We start from the raw sequence: 17,863 nt of genomic DNA, 5'->3' as shown, positions 1-17,863 counted from the left end.
GTCTTGGCAGAACCTTAATTTAGCCTTGGCTGAAATTTTTTTGAGAGTTTTTTCCTGAAACCCTAGAAAGTGATTATTTGTAGTAAAATATTTCTATATGTACCTTACCAATAGTCATTCTAGAAAAAATACACTTTCTGTATGGAATTATATGTGATCACTGATTGAATACCAGTCTGCAATTCAAGCTGTGTGTTCTCTCAGTATAGGAAACCACAGAGACACCCAGGGCAGAGTTTGCATGGCTCAGGAATGGAAGTGCAATCCACAGCTTGAGTTACAGCCTTGTTGTTCCATACTGTTGTGTGAATGTTTAGAATGTAGTATCTTGACGTTTGGAATAGCAATTTTCAACTGAGAGGAAGAAGTGAAGCACTGAGATGATTTCTTGAAAGACCCAGAAAACGTTGACACACGTGTGAACAGTTGCTCCTACCCAAAACATTCAATAGAGATGCCAAGCCCTGGCGTACATTTTGTCATGTAGCTTGATGTCTTCTGCTTTCAATCAGTTGCCTTCTTAGAGCACCTGTTGAGTCAGATGTAATTTTTAATTCCTATCATAATCTTGGGGAAGGATGGAGTCTTCTAAATCATCTTTGCTTATAGAACCATTTGTTTTTTGTCGTTCAGGAGCTGGTTCCCGCAGAATAAGCTTCCTTCTATCCATGTCTATCAGCTCATCCTTTACTGTTTTCTTTGCTGCTTTGTTTGTGGAATCAAAAAGGTTGTTAACAATTTTCTACTGATCCTTATGCAGGTGTAAAAGAGAAGCCTGAGTCCAACTCCCTCAATCTGACAGTGAGATTCTGGTCCTTCTAAAACCAGAGGGGCTTTGACAATGATGGGTGGTGTCGGTATTTTCTGTATCCCTGCAGACATCCTGGCTGTATATTACTTTGGAAGTTTTAATACTGCTTGATTTTCATCTTCCTTTTGTCCCTTCATAATCAATGAGGGGAGTCAGATTTCTTCCAGGGACAAGTCAGTACTTAAGTTTTAATTCTGTATTAAATTAAATACAAATACAATATATTGTATTATTACTAATTACTAATTTACTAAATATGGTATTGGAATGCAAGATAGCACACCATAATACAATATAATCAGAATTGAAGCTAATAGATCAAATATAATTAGAGAGTGTTGGAAGGGTGGATAGGCCCCACCACAACGCTGAGCTGAGATGCGCAGTCTGATTGAGCAGCAGGGAGGAGAGCCTGATGAAGAAAGAGCATCAGGTGACCTTGCCAGCGGTTATGGCTCCTCTGTGACCACAAAGCACCCTGCGGTGTGTAGTTCTTCTCTTCTGGGACAGGTGCCTGGAGCATTAACACTTAAACTCCTGGTGCACTACATGATGTTGTGATGTGGAACACCAATAACCAACAGTCATAAAACCATGACAAATATAGGAGGAACTGCAAGGAGCAGAGAGAGCTTATCTTTTCACTTACTTTTTTTTCCTGGTGAATATTTCTGTGTTTTCTGACAGATGCTGACAGTTGCTGCTTCCTTTAATTGTAGATTGGTTGTACAAGTTGCTGATAAAGGAAACCCCAGGCTTTCTGCCACAAGTATTGTGAGGATACAAGTGGTAGACATTAATGACAATGCTCCAGTTGTCCAACCACCTGGTGAAGTGAAGGTCCCGGAAAGTAAGTGTTATGATACAGCTAGGTAATGTATAAGACTGGGATTTGTCAGACCACCGTAGTGTTTTCTGTGATTCGTATAACCAAGAGATTATAGCCAAATGGATAATGGGTCATATTAATATTGAAATATCTAAGTAGACTATGATCTGCTTTTGTTCTCAGAGGCATTATTCTTTATCTTTAGATACTGTGTTTAAGAACAGTTTCGCATGAAACTATAGGCAATTCAGAAAGAGAAGAAACTACAGAAGTACATCTGTAGTCTGTTCATTTTGGACTCCAATGCTGTATTGATCAGATGTCTTCACTTTATTCTTTTCTGCAATAACAAAACTTGGTGCTGAAACCAGCATTGATAGAAATGAGGCATACTGAAGTTCACTGTGATGAAAGTAATCCTGTAAATTTGAATGAAAGTTTAAAGTGCAGTGTAGCTTGATCTGGTTGATGGCATGAAGAAGAGGACTCAGATCCTGTTCTCATTGTAGCAATCAGTTGGTAAGGTTGTGTGACATTAGCTTAGCATTTACATATCTCGAGTCTTTTCAGAGTTTTAAATAGCAGTCATTGTATATGTGATGCACTGAGATAACAGCAACATGTTTGTAAATACTTAGTCCAGTCCTCCTACTAGCAAAAGGCATGAAGGCTGTCTTCTCATTATAGCTTTTTTTTCTGAATTTAGCTTCCACTTGTAATGACAAGAATGGGAGTCATGGAAGTATAGAAACTGTAAAGTACTTGCTTATTATTTGGGCTTTTCTATTCGGTTGAAGAACATTTGTCCCAGAGCATGGCACAGTGTGTTTAAAGCTTAATGCCCCAGGGATGCAAATGGGAAATGGTTTAATCTCTGTTGACTCTAGGCTTGATTCGATTATCACTGATAGTGGGGTTCTGTTTGCAATTCCCAATCCGTCAGTTTGACACAGGATGAAAGCTGTCTGTATCCATCACTAAATCTCAGAGAAGTAAACATCAGTCTCTTAAAATTCTGTACCTTTTGGCTGTGCCTGGATGTCTCTCTGGTGGCCCCTTCCTCCCGTGGAAAAGCTTCAGGACTACAGCTGTTGATTCTACAAAGATCAGGGGACTATGCCTCAGTTAAATATCCCTGTGGAAGTCTGTGACACTGTGCAATTAATTCATGTCAGCTAAATATGTATCACATTTCCACATTTTGCTGATGGGAAGAACGTGAAAGTTCCTCTTCCGAGTGAAGAAACAGTCTAAGAGTATTTTGGCATTACCTCTGTCTAAGATCTAGTATTAGGAAAGGCAAGATTTTAAGAAATAGAAACATTATCTTTAGCTGTGACTTACTCTGAAAATTACTGTTTCAGATGTCCTGCCTGGTTTTACAGTGATCCATGTATCAGCAATTGATGCGGACTCTAGCCCAGCACTTCAGTTTGACTTAATTGATGATGAAAGTTCTAGAATGAAATTTGCTATCAATCAACACACTGGTGTAATCTCAGTGGTAGAACCACTGGATTTTGAAGAAACTGCTGTGTATAAGCTGGGAATCATGGTTTCAGACTCTGTCCATCAAACAGAAGCAGAACTCACAGTCTATGTTTTGGACATCAATGATAACCCACCAGTGTTTACTCAGGATTTCTATCAGGTGAGGAAGCAGCAAACAGACAACTGTGTGAGAGGACAAGGAGTGGGAGTACACATTCATCTTTGTGTTAAAATTGTGTTTGATCGCCCCTGAGAAGGAATGTCTCTACAAAGCAGACTGTACAAACTGCTCTTCTCAGAAATCCCTGCCCTTTCCTAGGAATTCTGTGAAAAAGACCAAAGGTTTTTGTTCACTTTTCATGTTTGTGTTTTGTGGCTTCAGAAGAACGGTGGTGAGAATGCCAGCTGTACTCCTTGTGCTGTACATTCATCACTCAAAGTTACTGCACATAATCCAAAACTGGTTTGGTGAGCAGTGTCCATTGTTCAGGACTTCTTACTTACTATTCTTCTGACAGAATAGTAAAAAAAACGAAGTTGTTACATTTATTCTGACTCAATTACTATGTCATGTATTTCTTCCTTTTCAGTTACACAGCTCTACAGATGTGTAGCAGCTGTCCCTGTGATAGGTTAGGCATGTACAGTTTGTAGCCTTGTCTTACAGCCATGGCACACTTGTAGGCAGTGAGGGAGACCAGTTTTGACTTCCCTAGAAACTCCTGCTAGAAGGAGGACTGTAAGGCAAACAAAGGCAATGACAGGGCCTTTATTTGAGACACAGGCACCACAGAACAATATATCAAAGAAAGAGGAATTAATTTACCCCTTCCAGCAACAGCCTGGAAAAAAATGAGGCTGAGAAATGCAGACTTCTGCAATTCAAACTCTGGTGCACTGTAAGGAGAAGGGTGGGGGGAAGCCCACACAGACTCAGACTGCACACATGCTCCTGGAAGCATCACTGAGACTGGGAGAGAGGAAGAGTGGATCTAGGCTCCCCCAGCTCCTCATGTGCTCACATAGTGGTTCAGGCTGTGACCTGGGAACTCCACTGCAAGGACACAGCTCAACTTTCGGACTTCTGGACAGAGATTTGAATGCTAGTCTGTTTTAGATGTCAACAATGTTTTGAACAAAAGCTGCTTTAGCAACTATGGGCCACTAAGATGATTGAAGGAATTGGAACATATGTCATACAAGGCTCCCAAAGGTAGGGATCAGACTGCTGAGAGGGTTTTGGCCTGACGTCTTCATGTGATACTGAGGCTGTGGGGCTTGGGCTAAGACTAGGCACATGTAGTGGCTTAGGTTAGGGTTATGGACAGGGGAGAGACAGCCTGGAACTGAGGGGAAGTTGTCTCCTTAGGGTTCATTCATGCGTGGCATACATGACTATGTGGAGAACCTAGAGCATGGACTGTTCAGCCTGGCAAGCAAAAGGCTCAGAGAGGATCTCACCACTGTATGTAAATACCTGGTGGGTGTAAAGGAGAGCTAGACTGTTCTCCGAGGTGCCAGTGACAGGGCGAGAGGCAGTGGGCACAAACTGAAGCACAGGAGATTCCACTGAAACTTCAGGAAGAACTTTGTCCTGACAGTGGGGTCGTGGAGCCTCCATCCCTGGAGACAGCTACAAGTCTGGCCAGCGTGCTTGAAGTTACCCTGTTCTGAGCAGGGCCTGGACAGCACAGCCTCCAAAGGTGCCTATCAGCCTCAGCCATTCTGCAAGCCCATGAGCTCAGCTATTGGCGTGTCTTGGTTCTGTTTGTGTCTGTTGGGTCTGCTTAGAGCCAAAAATGTGAGGCATCACAGAAGACTTGGATTGAGTAATGCTTCATTTACAAATCTCAGGCAGCTCTGAGGAATAAGCTTAAGTAGTTGATGTTCTGGAGAATTTTAACCTCTGAGCCTGTGCACAGAAAGCAGCTTAGCCACTCACGTAACTGGAATAGACTGTAGGCACCTGTGAAACTTTCAGGTACCTGAGCTGTTAGGATTTGTGTAAGTCGTCCTCTTAAACCTGTAAGTCAAAATCCCAGAAAAAATGCACTTGTAATGCTCAAGTGATTTTTAGAATCTGGCCTTAAGTTTTCCTTAACTCTCATATGTGTGTGTGAATGATTTAGGAAAGTCCTTGCTTATGCAGGTGCTAGGAGAGGTTGTGTGGATGAAAGTGAATGTTACAGGCAGTGTTATGACCTGCTGTAAATCAGTGTAACTCTATTGACTGTGCTAACAGAAACAGCTGATCTCTGTCTGCAGTCCTGATGATATGTTGCTTGAACAGTAAGATGCACTGCTTCTTCTCAGTCAATGATATATATAGTTCATAACCCTGTAATTTTTATCCTTTTGCTGTCCTTCAAATCGTTTTCATATTTATACCATGTATGTCTATTATATGCACATAGAATCTGCATGTTGAAATGATTTAGACTAACACTTGAAGCAGCTGCCTTTGTATCTACTATTAATTTGAAACTGAATTTAGAAAGTAAAAGGAAACTCATTACAAAAATAAATAGTGTGGGTGAGCTTTTAAGAAGGGAATGGCCTGTCTTGTCCCAGGTTATGTGTAGAAAATGGAGAAATACGAAAAATTATTTGGAGTAATCTGGTAATTTTTCGGACTCGTGCTGAGATTTTCAAGTTTTGGGATTTCAAGTTTTGGGGATTTGGTTTCGTTTTATTTTTTTTTAGTTTCTGCAGAATGGGACTGCAAACTGTATTGTATGTACAGAAATCAACGTGTTCCTTAAAGGAAGGAGAAAAGCCAGTCCTAGTTGCAGTACAATGCAAAGTATTCCTCTTGTTAGTGTATTACTGAAGAGAGATTCAGGGATTCATCGACCTCATCAAATGGAGCCTGAATAGATTAATTTTACTTCTGTTTAAATGTTTCTATAAAGCCTGACTGTGTTGTATGCATCATTTTCAGCTTAATAGTTCTTTATTCTTTTGTCCATTAAGGAAAGGTGAAACCTTTTCTAAGGATAAGGACTGTATTCTTTTTTCCGCATCAGATAAAATGAAAGAAAACCAGTTGTTTATGTTCAAAACCTTTCATGAAGTATGCTCTAAACTCAGTTTTTCTTTATATGACAGGTGAGCTTGCCGGAGTTTATTTCAGTGGGTACCACTGTTATGACTCTCTCTGCTATGGATAGGGATTCGGAGCATAATGGAATGGTTTCCTACAAAATCCTCTCTTCCTCAAAAGGATTTGCCATTGATCGCAAGAATGGTGAGTCTGTAAGCATGGTTTATTATTTCCACTTTTTCACTGTAAACTGAAAAATCATATTCCACTTCCTCACTTGTTGCCAATGATCAGTTCTGGAAATAATTGGTGTTATTTCACCAATTCCACTATATGTTTTGGCTAGATCTGGCATTGCTGATGAAGAACTGACAGCATCCAGTTCTCAGTTTGTCCGTGAACCATGCTCAAAACATCTACTTCACAACATCCATTAGCATAGGTACTATTCTGATGTAGTTTAACAGAGAAACTGTTCTACACTGCTCAGTGTTTCAGGGCCTTTCAGCTCATGTACTAAGCTGCATTAAGTTTAGGTTCATACCTGCTGCTTTTCAAAATAAGTTGAGCCTATCATAATGGAGGTTCTCTACAGCTTGGACTGTATGCTTTTTGCAGTACTGGTTATTCAGTTATCCAAAGTGGAATTTAAAAGTTTTCTAATTTGAGAACTCACTGTTTGAAGTACACCAACTTTGTTAGTAGCTAACAGATTTACTGATTTGATTTTTCTGATATAATGTTGTAATACCCTGAGAGGTAGAAAGATGGTGTGTGTGTCTCGATACACATATGTGCATATAATTTTTTGCTAATGTCAGCTTCAGTTGTTGTAGATACTGGAAAAACGATGTGTAACTGTTCAGTGTGCAAGTGCATATCACTTATTTTTTGTTTCCAGGCATTCATGACGTAAATTTTTGAATGTATTTTTATTGAGTGATGATAACTATAAACACTGAATGTACAAATTTCTCACCCAAATAAAATTGTCTATTTTTTACTCAATATTTAACTGACCTTTCTTTTATCCTTACCCAGATGTTGTTTTTAACAGAGAATAGAAAACTGTAATTGTCACATAAGGTTTTCTCTGTGTTGCTTAAATAAAAAAATGAAGTGGATGGCTTATGAACGTGTTCAGATGAGTTGAATGAAACATGCTGACACATTACCAAACCTATCTAAATTACAAATATGCCCACAATGCTGCTACTAGATTGCAAGCAAAGGAGAACCAATGATGTTCAGTAAGGAACAGCAGAGCCACCCCTAAAGATGAACATGTTATACTTTATTTTGCCTTCTATGTTCTGCTATTTGCATGTTCAACCTACTATGAGGAAGAGAAATTTGTTTGCCTAAGTGCAGTATGTGTATTTGATACTGCATCCTTGTGGGCAGACCTTGGCTTACAGCATTAGCTGTGATTTCATACAGTTACATTGTGGTGTGTAACATGTGAGCCATTTTCCAACATGACTGATAAGATTCAGCTTTTGCAATCATGTTTATATGCCTTAAAGAGTGCAAACTTTCACAAATTGTGTTTTATTTTCAGGTTCGTTGTTCACTACTGAGCCAGTGGCACATGGGGAAAACAATGCCTTTATTCAGGTACTGGTAGCTGCTGTGGACGGTGGCAGTCCTGCTCTGAGCACAGTCACCTCTGTAGAGGTACACATAGAAGATGTAAACAACCATGCCCCTCAGTTCACAAGGGCACTGTACAGTCTCAGCGTGAGTGAGAGCGCTTCAGTAGGAGAAAGCATCCTTGCATTTTCAGCAACAGACTATGACTGGACTTGTGAAAATACATACGTTGAGTACTCTATTATTGATGGCAATGCTGAGAACTTATTCGCCGTGGAAACAAGTGTCGTGGAGTCAGAAACATCTTACAAGCTTGTTGGCAATCTTGTTTTGAGCAATGCTCTTGACAAGGAAACTACTGCTTCCCATCGTTTGGTCCTCCTTGCCTCTGATCGTGGAAAGCCCTCCTTGAACTCAACTGCTACTGTGCTGATAAGTGTATTGGATGTCAATGATAACCTTCCAGAATTTAGCAGCTCAGAGTACCACGTTCTCATCAAAGAAAGCCTCCCTGTTGGGAGCCGTGTCACAGAAGTTTTAGCAAATGACCCCGATGAAGGCCGTAATGCAGAGATCACTTACGCTATAATTTCTGGAAATGACAAGCAGTATTTTCGGATGGATGGGAAAACTGGATCTGTGGATTTGATGAAGACTCTGGATTATGAGGATACCACAAAATTTACTTTGGTCATTCAAGGCTCAGATGGAGGAGCTGATGTAAAAAATGTGGCTTTTTCTGTTGTCCACGTTAGCATCCTAGATGACAATGATTATGCCCCACTGTTTTTGTTTCCCAGCATGAACTGTACTGTCAGTGAAAACCTGCCCAGCTTTTCTTTTGTATGCACTGTCACTGCCTTGGATTTTGATAAAGGCTCCTATGGACATCTCACCTACTCCATCCAGTCTTCATGTTTGGCTCAGCGTGAAGCTCCTGGAGATCATCACATGTTTTTCATTGACCCTTTGACGGGAGATATTCATACAAACCAAACATTTGACTATGAAAGTCAGAATAAGTACTGTCTCATAATCCAAGCAAAAGACAAAGGTGACTTACTGGCCACAATTACAGTTCAGGTAGATATTGAGGGGAGAGATGAATTTGGCCCAGTTTTTTCACAAGATCAGTATTTCTTTAATCTCCCTAGGGAAAATGAAGCAGGCCAGTTGCTTGGCAAGGTGACAGCATCAGATAGTGATGGTGGACCGGATGGAGTTGTTCATTATTCCCTGCTAAACACTTCTGCATTGTTTTCTGTAAATCAAAGGAGCGGTGGTATTTATTTGACTCAAACTGTTCACCAGAATAGAAGTGACAGCAAAAGCAATGATGACACCTTGAAATTGTTGGTAAGGGCTCAGAGCCCAAAAATGGAGTCCAAGTTTGCAGTGTGTACTGTTCTGGTGAATGTTTCCAGTTCTCCTGAAAGTTATCCCCTTGTGTCAGCCTACAGTCTGACCATTAGCCTTTATGTCTCTCTCATGATGTTTCTGCTGCTTTCCTTTCTTGTCAGTGTTATTGCACTTATTCTGAGACGTAAGCAGAAAGATGTGATGAACTCTTACATGAAGAAAGAAACATTATCCTCCTCAGCTACTGATGTGAATTTGGCCAGAGAAGACGTGGTTCTTAAGGACTGCCAGAATATCCAAAGTACTGAGAGCGGCGGTGTGCTTCCCATGGGTGCCATAGCAGATTGGCTGAGGTTGTCAGGAATCAGAGAGAGGAAAGATGATGATGTGCCCTGCAGGCATTCAGGCTTCAGTGGCCACAGTTTTGCCAGAGGAGAAACTGCAGAGGGTGAAGAAATCAAAAGGATCAATGACCATCTTTGCAGGAAGAGTGCTGGCTCCACGCTGAGCGAGCAAGACTCCTGGGTGCCAGATTCAGGGATCCCAAGGGAGTCTGACCAGCTCTCCTGCCCCTCTGGGGAAAGTGACATCGTGGCTACCACGCAAATCATGGAGAGCATGCAGGCTGTTCAAGGCAAAGTTGGAGAAGCCTGTGATGCAGCCTATCCAAATAGCGAAGTGTTGTCTCAGACACTTAAAAAAACTGAAATGAAAAAGAAGACCATATTGACAGACCTCACAAGAGACTGTGCCTTGGTATCAGATAGGCAGGTCTCTGGGTGTGATTTGCTTGCAACTCTTACACCTCTGATGAGGACCTCAGAGGCAGTTACAGCTGGGGTTACGTGCTCAGCTGGGAGCCCAGATTTCAGCCTTTCTCCTCACTCTTCGGTGACATTGCAAAACTGAAAGATGACAGTGGATGTGTTTTGTAGCCTTCCTAAGGAGAAGCCTTTTCTTTTCCCTCCACCCTTGGTATGTTACCAAGGGAGTAAATCAGTAGCTCAACCTGGCATAAGGCCAGTGCCACCACGGATGCCTAATGTAATATCGGGGCAAGTATTTAAAAGATGCCCTCGTTCTCCCCTTATCCCGAGTCTTGGATACCTCCACCAATGAGGGCCCTCTGTTTTTGTCCTTCTCTATCTTTGTTTACCATGCAGACACCTACTGCTTCTGTGTTAATCTCTGATAGGAGAAGGCTAGGAATATGTCTTGTTTGTCCAAGCCGTTAACTTGCAACAGAGGAGCAAATTCAAGTCTAGGTTATTAACTGATGGTAGCTTGTGGAAAAATACATGCTTTGAAATGTTTTGTTTTGTTTTTAAACAAGCAAAGCATGCCTGTCAAAACAAAACTATCTTGTTGCTATCTTGTCTGTTTTCATGAGCTGAAAAGGTTAATATATAACACAGCCACAAGCTTTGTAACAATCCGTCATGTTCTTCACAGAGTGTGCTGCCAGTCCATGAGGTTTGTCCTTTTGCAGCTCCCAATAAGTGTGGTTTCCCATGTAAATCACACAGCTTGGTGCCTGAAAACCAACTTGATGATCAATTCTAATGTTTTTAACAAAATACGTTAATAAGAAATTAATGGCAGTAGCTGTTTTCTGTGGAAATTTTTTCTGTGGTTGCATTGTGAGGGGGTAAAATCACAGAATCATAGAATATCCCAAGTTGGAAGGGACACACAAGGATCAAGTCCAACCCCTGGCTCCATGCAGACCACCCAAAATCAGACCATATGACATAGAGTGGTGTCCAAATGCTTCTTGAATTCAACAAGCTTGGGGCTGTGCACACTGCCCTGGGGAGTCTGTTCGATGCCCACTGCCCTCTGCTGAAGATCCTTTTTGTAACCCCCACCTGACCTTCCCTGATGCAGCTCTGTAATTTACCAGCACTGAAGTGAGGCTGACAGGTCCCTAATTTACCAGGGTGGTTTTGTTTTTTCTTTTTCTTCCCTGCTTGAAGATTGGAACAATGTTAGCCAGCTTGCAGTCAGCTGAGACCCTTCCCCATTCCCAAGACCATTGAAAATAATTGAGATTATATTGGCTAGCTCTCATAGTACCTTGGGGTGAATCCCATTAGGCCCAAGGACTTATATGTATCCAGGTGGAGCAGCAAATCACACACAAGTTTGGAGTTGGCAGGTATTTTATTGTTAGTGCAGTCACTGTTCTCTAACTCAGGGCACCTAGGGTGCCAGATCCTATCACTGATGTTGAAGATAGAGGCAGAAAAAGCATTAGATGTGTCTGTTCTATGTCTCCGTTTTTAATATGACCATTCTCATCAAGTAACAGATAAATGTTCTCTGTGGTCTTCCCTTTGTTGTTAACATACTAAAAACACCCACCAACAAACAAACAAACTTTCAGTTGTCCCCTTCAGTATTGGCCATCTCCCTACGAAGGTGAGTGACATCACTGTAGTCCCCCTCATGTTGGCTGACCTTGCTTCCAGCAGCCATTCACTTTCCACCTAAGCTCTAGAATAAGATCACTGTTCAGTCAAACTGGCCTTCTGCCCCACCTGCTTGAATTCTGACATTTTGGAATTGGCTGTTTCTGTATTAAGACCTCAGAAAGAGCTCTTACTTTAGAAGTAACCAGGCACTAAAAGGTACTAGAGTGATGTGCACGTTTGGCAGTTTGGGCCAGCATGTCATGATAATCTGCATAGTAACGGCTCACTCATAGAAACCCTTGGGAAAAAAAAAAAAAAAAAAAAAAAAAAAAAAAAAAAAAAAAAAAGAATAATGGTAAGATAAAAGCAACCTTCTTCTTTATTACTAGAGTTAAAATAACTATCCGTTGTCTCTCTGTCCCGTTACAGAAGATGGCCTGATGGCCTGTTCTCCATGCAGCTGTAGGATAGGACAGTGTCACAATTGAGAAGGTTTTCTATGCCTTTATGCTGATCTTTGGTGCTGTTATGGGCACGTGTTTGCAAGACCAGATGTCTGGCCTTGTTTGCTGTATGTGTCATACATATCACAGTTTGTGTATGTATATCCAGTCACGTACACATACATATACTGCTCTGTATGCTTGTATATTGTATGAGACTAATAAAATAGAAAATACATCCAGAATAACTCTGGCTTCTCTTCAGTGTATATTTAAAACTCTTTGCTTCTTTTGCTTTGTGCATATAAAAACTGGGCTTTAGGGAAGTTGGATATATACAGAAATGTATGTTGTTCAAGTAACAGATGGAGGAAATGCATACAGTGTTGTTAGACTGCGTGATTACTTGGGACGTGTCAATTATTTCCTCAATCACGTAAGCCATAACCCTTACTGTTTTGCAATCTGTGGTTGTAGCAGAAGTGTTAAGTCACAACCTGAAGCAGTGGTTGAGCACCTGGTGGGAAGGCAGGGCAAACCCAGGGGAGCTGAGGTGCATGCAGTGCACCTGACTGATGGATGAGGTGGAACCAGGATCCACCCCTGCCCAGACCTCATTTAAGGGTTGGCAGTGGAGGTCTTGCTGGAGATCTTTGTCTACCTGAGGTTTTCCAAAAGTAAGCAGTTATTTTCCTTTGTTTCTGCAGCTGCTGCACTTGGGCTTTTTCTCATTTGCTGTGGTAGAAGACTTTGCCACCCTGCTATTGTTGGGGTATTTTGCCTTCCTACTATACCATTAGAGTGGTTTTATAGCCTGTCTTTGAATGTGATTCTGTTTCCATAGGTGTGCCTGCTTTGTACAAATGTATAATACAATCGTTGGTGCTGTGCAAGAGTGCTTCCTTTAAAGATGTAGTGTTTGTTATACTGTCACAGTTGAAAAAGCTGGCATAGCTCAGTGATTCATCGGGATCAACAGATCTCACTAAGAAGGAGAGAGGAAGATAAATCTTATAGTTGGGCAAAATCCTGTGCCAAGAAGGAAAAGAAGAGGAGTCATGCCTAGTTCATATCTGAACATGGAGCATCAGTTCAAGGCCGTTGTTTCAGTATGAATTGAGTCATTAGATTGGGAACTGCAGAGTTGTGTAGTGAAACTTCTTAGAACCTGTCTGAAGAAGGCAATATGCTTTGGCATTTTTACGTGATTGTAGGATGCATGTGTGGTTATTGAAGTTCCAGGTTTTCTTGATGAGCTTTCAGAGTGGCTTGTTCTGACTACTTTTTGATGCAGTTATTTTCCCAATTGAATGGGTTATGGAAATTTTTTTAGTGACGCTTCAGTGGAAAATTTATGTACGTGAAAAGCAACTGTAATGTGATGTAATAGCAGGAATGTGTAATAGTTTGATAGCTCAAATAATGTAACAGTTTTCTAGAACCTAACATTCTATAAACATTACCCACAGAACTTATTTTCCACCTATTAAGATTATGCTTTCTACAACCCCTTTGGTGTTGACTTAATATCTTGAATTGTAACTGCTAATAAGAAGTGTCCGTTGTGATGTTGCTATGTGTGGCTGTAGCTTTGGGAGGCGCTCATGGCACAGAGAACTAGCTTTTCTGTACAGTCACCATCTTACTGCTTTTAGTGTCATGCAGTCATGGTCAAGTGGCAGCTGTTGGTCTGAGCAGGAGCAAAAAGCACGTGCTATGCTGGTAGAGATCGTCTTTGCAGTGGGTGTTTGGTGGAGGAGCAAGTTCTTCACAAAGCAAAATGATGTATCCTTCACTTTCATGGATATAAAACAGTATCTCAGCTTTTGTTTCATGTATAGATTCTAGATTAATGAATAGCTTTTTATTCACTAATGCTGCTGTTGCAAATGAAATATTAGTGTAAGAGATCTTCAGAGCATGCAGTCATAATTTGTACAAAATTTAGACCTCACCATGTTGAGCTCTGCTTGCTACAATTCTGCTTGAAAAGTGAGCAAATCTTGTTTCTGTCTGTCCTTTTTGCTCCTTCAGATATATTTTGATGCCTCTCTGAAAGACTAAGAATACTTGCATCCAGTTTCTCATGCACACAAATCAACCAGTGTATGTTCTGTGTTCCTCTTAAGTTTATGAGAACCTTTTCCTTGTCTGAGTATTAGCTCATTCTGTATTGAACAGGAAACAACAATCAGTTGAAATGTTTTGTATATAGTCAAGCTTTAAAAACTGACTGTTGAGACGAGCGTTTGCAAGAAATCGCACAGTTCTTCTAACCTTACTTTTTTCTTCTCTCAAGTAAACAGTCTGTAACATCCGTAATTTACCATGAGTTTAATATTAGCTTGAATCGAGAAGGCTGTTACTGTGCAATCCACACACCACTTTTAGCACTTTGGAGAAGGTACAAAACTTGTTAGTGGAAAATCGTATTAAGCTCAAAATGCATAACTGTAAAAGATAGTTGTCTGTTCTGGAATTTTGGCTGCCTGCCTTCTGGATTTCTTGTTGGCAGCCTTGAAAACACTAGTGTAAATCACTTCCAAATGGATATCCAAATTCCATCTACCAGTAGTAATCATTAAATTGATATTCAAGCAGATTCCTGTGCAAAGAGGAGGAACTTTTTTTGGGGTATCTGTCATGTAGGGATTTTATATATATATAATACATATAATATATTTATATATACACACACTTGTTTTCTAAAAGAATGAATGACCCCCGGTTAACTACATGTGTCCACGTTTGGTTTGTAGTTTTTCAGCTGAAGACAGTTGTTTCTACTACATTCCTAGATAAGAAAAAAAATTCAAGTGAAAATGAATCTTGTTGCTCAGAAACCAGCGTTGCTGATTTCCTACTATCATTTATATTTGGTTGCTATCAATTCTCTGTGATGTCTGTCTTTTTTCTTTAACTGCTGTGTAGCTAAGCACACTTCAGGTAGCAGTATGTGGGAACATAGTAATTAGACTTTCTCCTCAGTCAGAGCTGCCAGTGTGTGTGGACTGCAACACTCCTTGAAAACCAGACCCTGCAATGGAAGAACATGGAGGGATCGTTTAAAAGAGGGAACTGGCACTGAATTAGTAAGCATGGAGAGAGATTTTTTCCTCTAAAATCCAGTAAAAACACTAATTGGAGTAGGAGGCACTTGTGACTGTAAGGGAATGTTCTGTAATGGGAGGTTTATGTTTAGAGTTTAGCTTACTCTGAGGATGAAGTGGCTTTGCAGCTTTTTGTCTCTATTATCTGGCACAACAACCAACTCACTGTGGCAATGCGTGTCTCAGGTAACTGCTGATGATCTGGCTGGAATAACTAAGGTGTTGCAAAATCAAATTGAGCCCTTCTGGGTCTTGTGTAGCTGTTAGTTCTGCTGGCTGTTCATCGTCACAGTATGTGTTCAGTCTGAGTGTGGTTTTGTATATTCAGATCATATTAAATAGATGTGCAGTCTGGCATACAAATCCTCTTGCTGGCTTTGAAAATTTTACCATAAACACAGAAAATATTTTTAAAACATTGGAAAAAATATGGATATCTAGACAAAAGAAGGGGCCTTACAGAAAAGAAAATTGATAGAACCTTCTGATTTAGACTCACACTTTACTTTGCAGCTAGGGCTATTATTCATATTAAAAAAAAAAAAAACAAACCAAAAAACCAGATGCTTTCCTTCTAAAGTGTATGAAAGGTAATAGAGGGCCATCTATAAGGAATGCAGGAAGGCATCAGGGCACTCTAGAATTGTGAAATGGTTCTGTTTCTTGAACCACATGTGCTACTTCAGCAAGGTAGAAAGAAGTACCAAATCCTTTAGCTAATTATTGTCACATGAATCCAAGTTTCTTTACTGTTTATTTGTTTGACTGTCCCAAACAAGTCTTGTGCCTGATGAAGCATTAGGTGTTAAACAACATGCATGAAAATGCAAGGCATGTGGTAGAAGACTGAGATGATACACTGTAGTATTCAAAACTGTGGTTGAAAGTCTTTACAGTTAGAAAACTCAAATCTCTAATGTGTTAAAAACAAAGGAATTTGCAACACTGTAAAACTACATTTTGAAATATCAGCCCTGTCTATGTAACCTTATCCACTTGAAAATAATCTTATGTTAAACACTTCTGAAGCAGAGATTATTTAACTGAACCCGAGTTGCCTGCCCTAAAACTCCGTGTAAATTGCTTGTGAAAAGCTGTCATAAATCTTAGAAAATGGAAGCTGAGCTGTGTGCTGTAGGAGCTGGCCAGCCAGAAATAGACGTTACATAAAGCAGCACTTGAGAATGGTTAGGGCTAGGTGATGCCTGCTCACCAGCACAGCTTGGAGGAATGTTTAGCCATTACCTATGGGGGCCCACTGCATTTGGTTGAGAACTTTCAGATGGGAAATTCAATAGAGTTTATAAAACAGCTTTACTGGTGCTGTATCTGAAAGAAGCAAGTAGTGAATCAAGCCTGCTTGCACAGACCTCCAAATTCCTGCATTGAGCCTTGTTTAGCTGGGCATAGGCACGTTTCCAGCATCTCCCTTTAAACAAACTGTAGGGTTCACTTAATTTCAGAAGATTTTAAAATGCTGGGTTCTGATCCAACACCATAAGACTTCCACTGATTTCAATGGGCCTAAGTAAAAAATACACCTGGAAGAAATGGACAACATGTGTGGCTTCCTGATACTCTAACAAGAGTCCCTGGCAGTGGAGAGTGGGCTCCCTGGAGTACAGGACTGTAAAGCAGCAGGGAGGAGTATTGGAAAAAGGGAAATCAAGACCCTGGAAAAGAGAGTAGAACCAGCATGTGGCAGGGAGATTTGGAGGGGAGGTACCTCTGCTCTGTGGTGACTGATGCAAGCCTTGCTTTATATACTTCATTGGAGTGCCTTTTGCACGAGTCTGAGAAGGTCTGTAAAGAAGAGGTCACTTCACTGTTCCATCATTCTACTGCTATGTAAAGCATATTCTGTTGCCTGATTTGCGACTTCTTTTATTTAAATTATGGAATAAGCATGTCTTCCCATAGCGATTCCTTTGCTTGTCTTTGTACCATAAGCACTTTCCCTGAGGCCAAGTGCTGGGTAGAATTAGTCTTCAAAATTACGCTGGCAACTGTTAACGTGACAGGAGCAGGAAAAGGATTGGAGTTTGAATGGATTGTTGGTTGGTGTTTTGGTTTCTTTTTGTTTTGAGAAGTGAATGTGTTTGATTTCAGTCTTGCTTTTAGGCTTACCTGAATAGTCACACAACTCTTGCAGCCTGAATTTTTGGCTTCTGTGGCGCTTTTGGAACAACTGGTGCCATTGGCTGACCACACATTCACTGGATGCAAATAGATAAGAGGTTTCAGCTGCCTACTCAGTTCTCTGGCAGCAAAATGGCAGAAAACTACCTGTAACTTAATTGCTGAATATCCACTGTACTGGATCAGTGACACGTTTGAACTCCCACCATTTTTTTCCAGAATTCTTCCATTCCAATGTGCATGATTGTCCCTCATATGTTTCTTGTAACTTTGTTTTAATAACTGAAAATTGGAGGTTCTGATTCCCCCTCCCTCCCCAGTCAGCTAAGGTGTGAAATCAAGTTGCTAGCGTTTCCTATTGAACCAGTGTGATATGTTCTATCATTGTCATTAGACAATGGAGGTAGAGTAACAGAAAACTCTCTATTAACAGTTTGTATGGGACTTAAGAGATTTTTGTGACTTAAATATAACTACTTAATTTATACCATACAAACAAAAAGCATCAGGAAAATGTGATTACTGTAAGGAACATAAAGTAAAGAGGACATCTTAATAATTAAATTTTGAAACATTAGACAGAGTTGAAGGCACACCCAGTCCTTCTGCTCACCTGCAAAATTAACTACTT

At 40.5% G+C, this 17,863-nt stretch overlaps 1 protein-coding gene across 1 annotated transcript in view; it reads left to right on the top strand.

The window, feature by feature from the left end:
- Positions 1 to 11,816, top strand: part of DCHS2 (dachsous cadherin-related 2) — an 89,109-nt gene extending 77,293 nt beyond the window's left edge. Inside the window, 6 exon segments of the mRNA XM_048941932.1 lie at positions 1,531 to 1,661; positions 3,005 to 3,291; positions 6,240 to 6,378; positions 7,736 to 9,922; positions 9,925 to 10,055; positions 10,057 to 11,816. Of these exon segments, the coding sequence (XP_048797889.1) occupies positions 1,531 to 1,661; positions 3,005 to 3,291; positions 6,240 to 6,378; positions 7,736 to 9,922; positions 9,925 to 10,055; positions 10,057 to 10,245 (3,064 nt within the window). The 3' untranslated portion in view covers positions 10,246 to 11,816.
- The last annotated feature ends 6,047 nt before the right edge of the window (positions 11,817 to 17,863 follow it).

The sequence above is a fragment of the Lagopus muta genome, chromosome 4 (genome assembly GCF_023343835.1).
Source record: "Lagopus muta isolate bLagMut1 chromosome 4, bLagMut1 primary, whole genome shotgun sequence".
Lineage (NCBI taxonomy): Eukaryota > Metazoa > Chordata > Aves > Galliformes > Phasianidae > Lagopus > Lagopus muta.
Note: the sequence above shows the minus strand (reverse complement) of the source record. Positions and strands in the feature narration are given on the sequence as shown.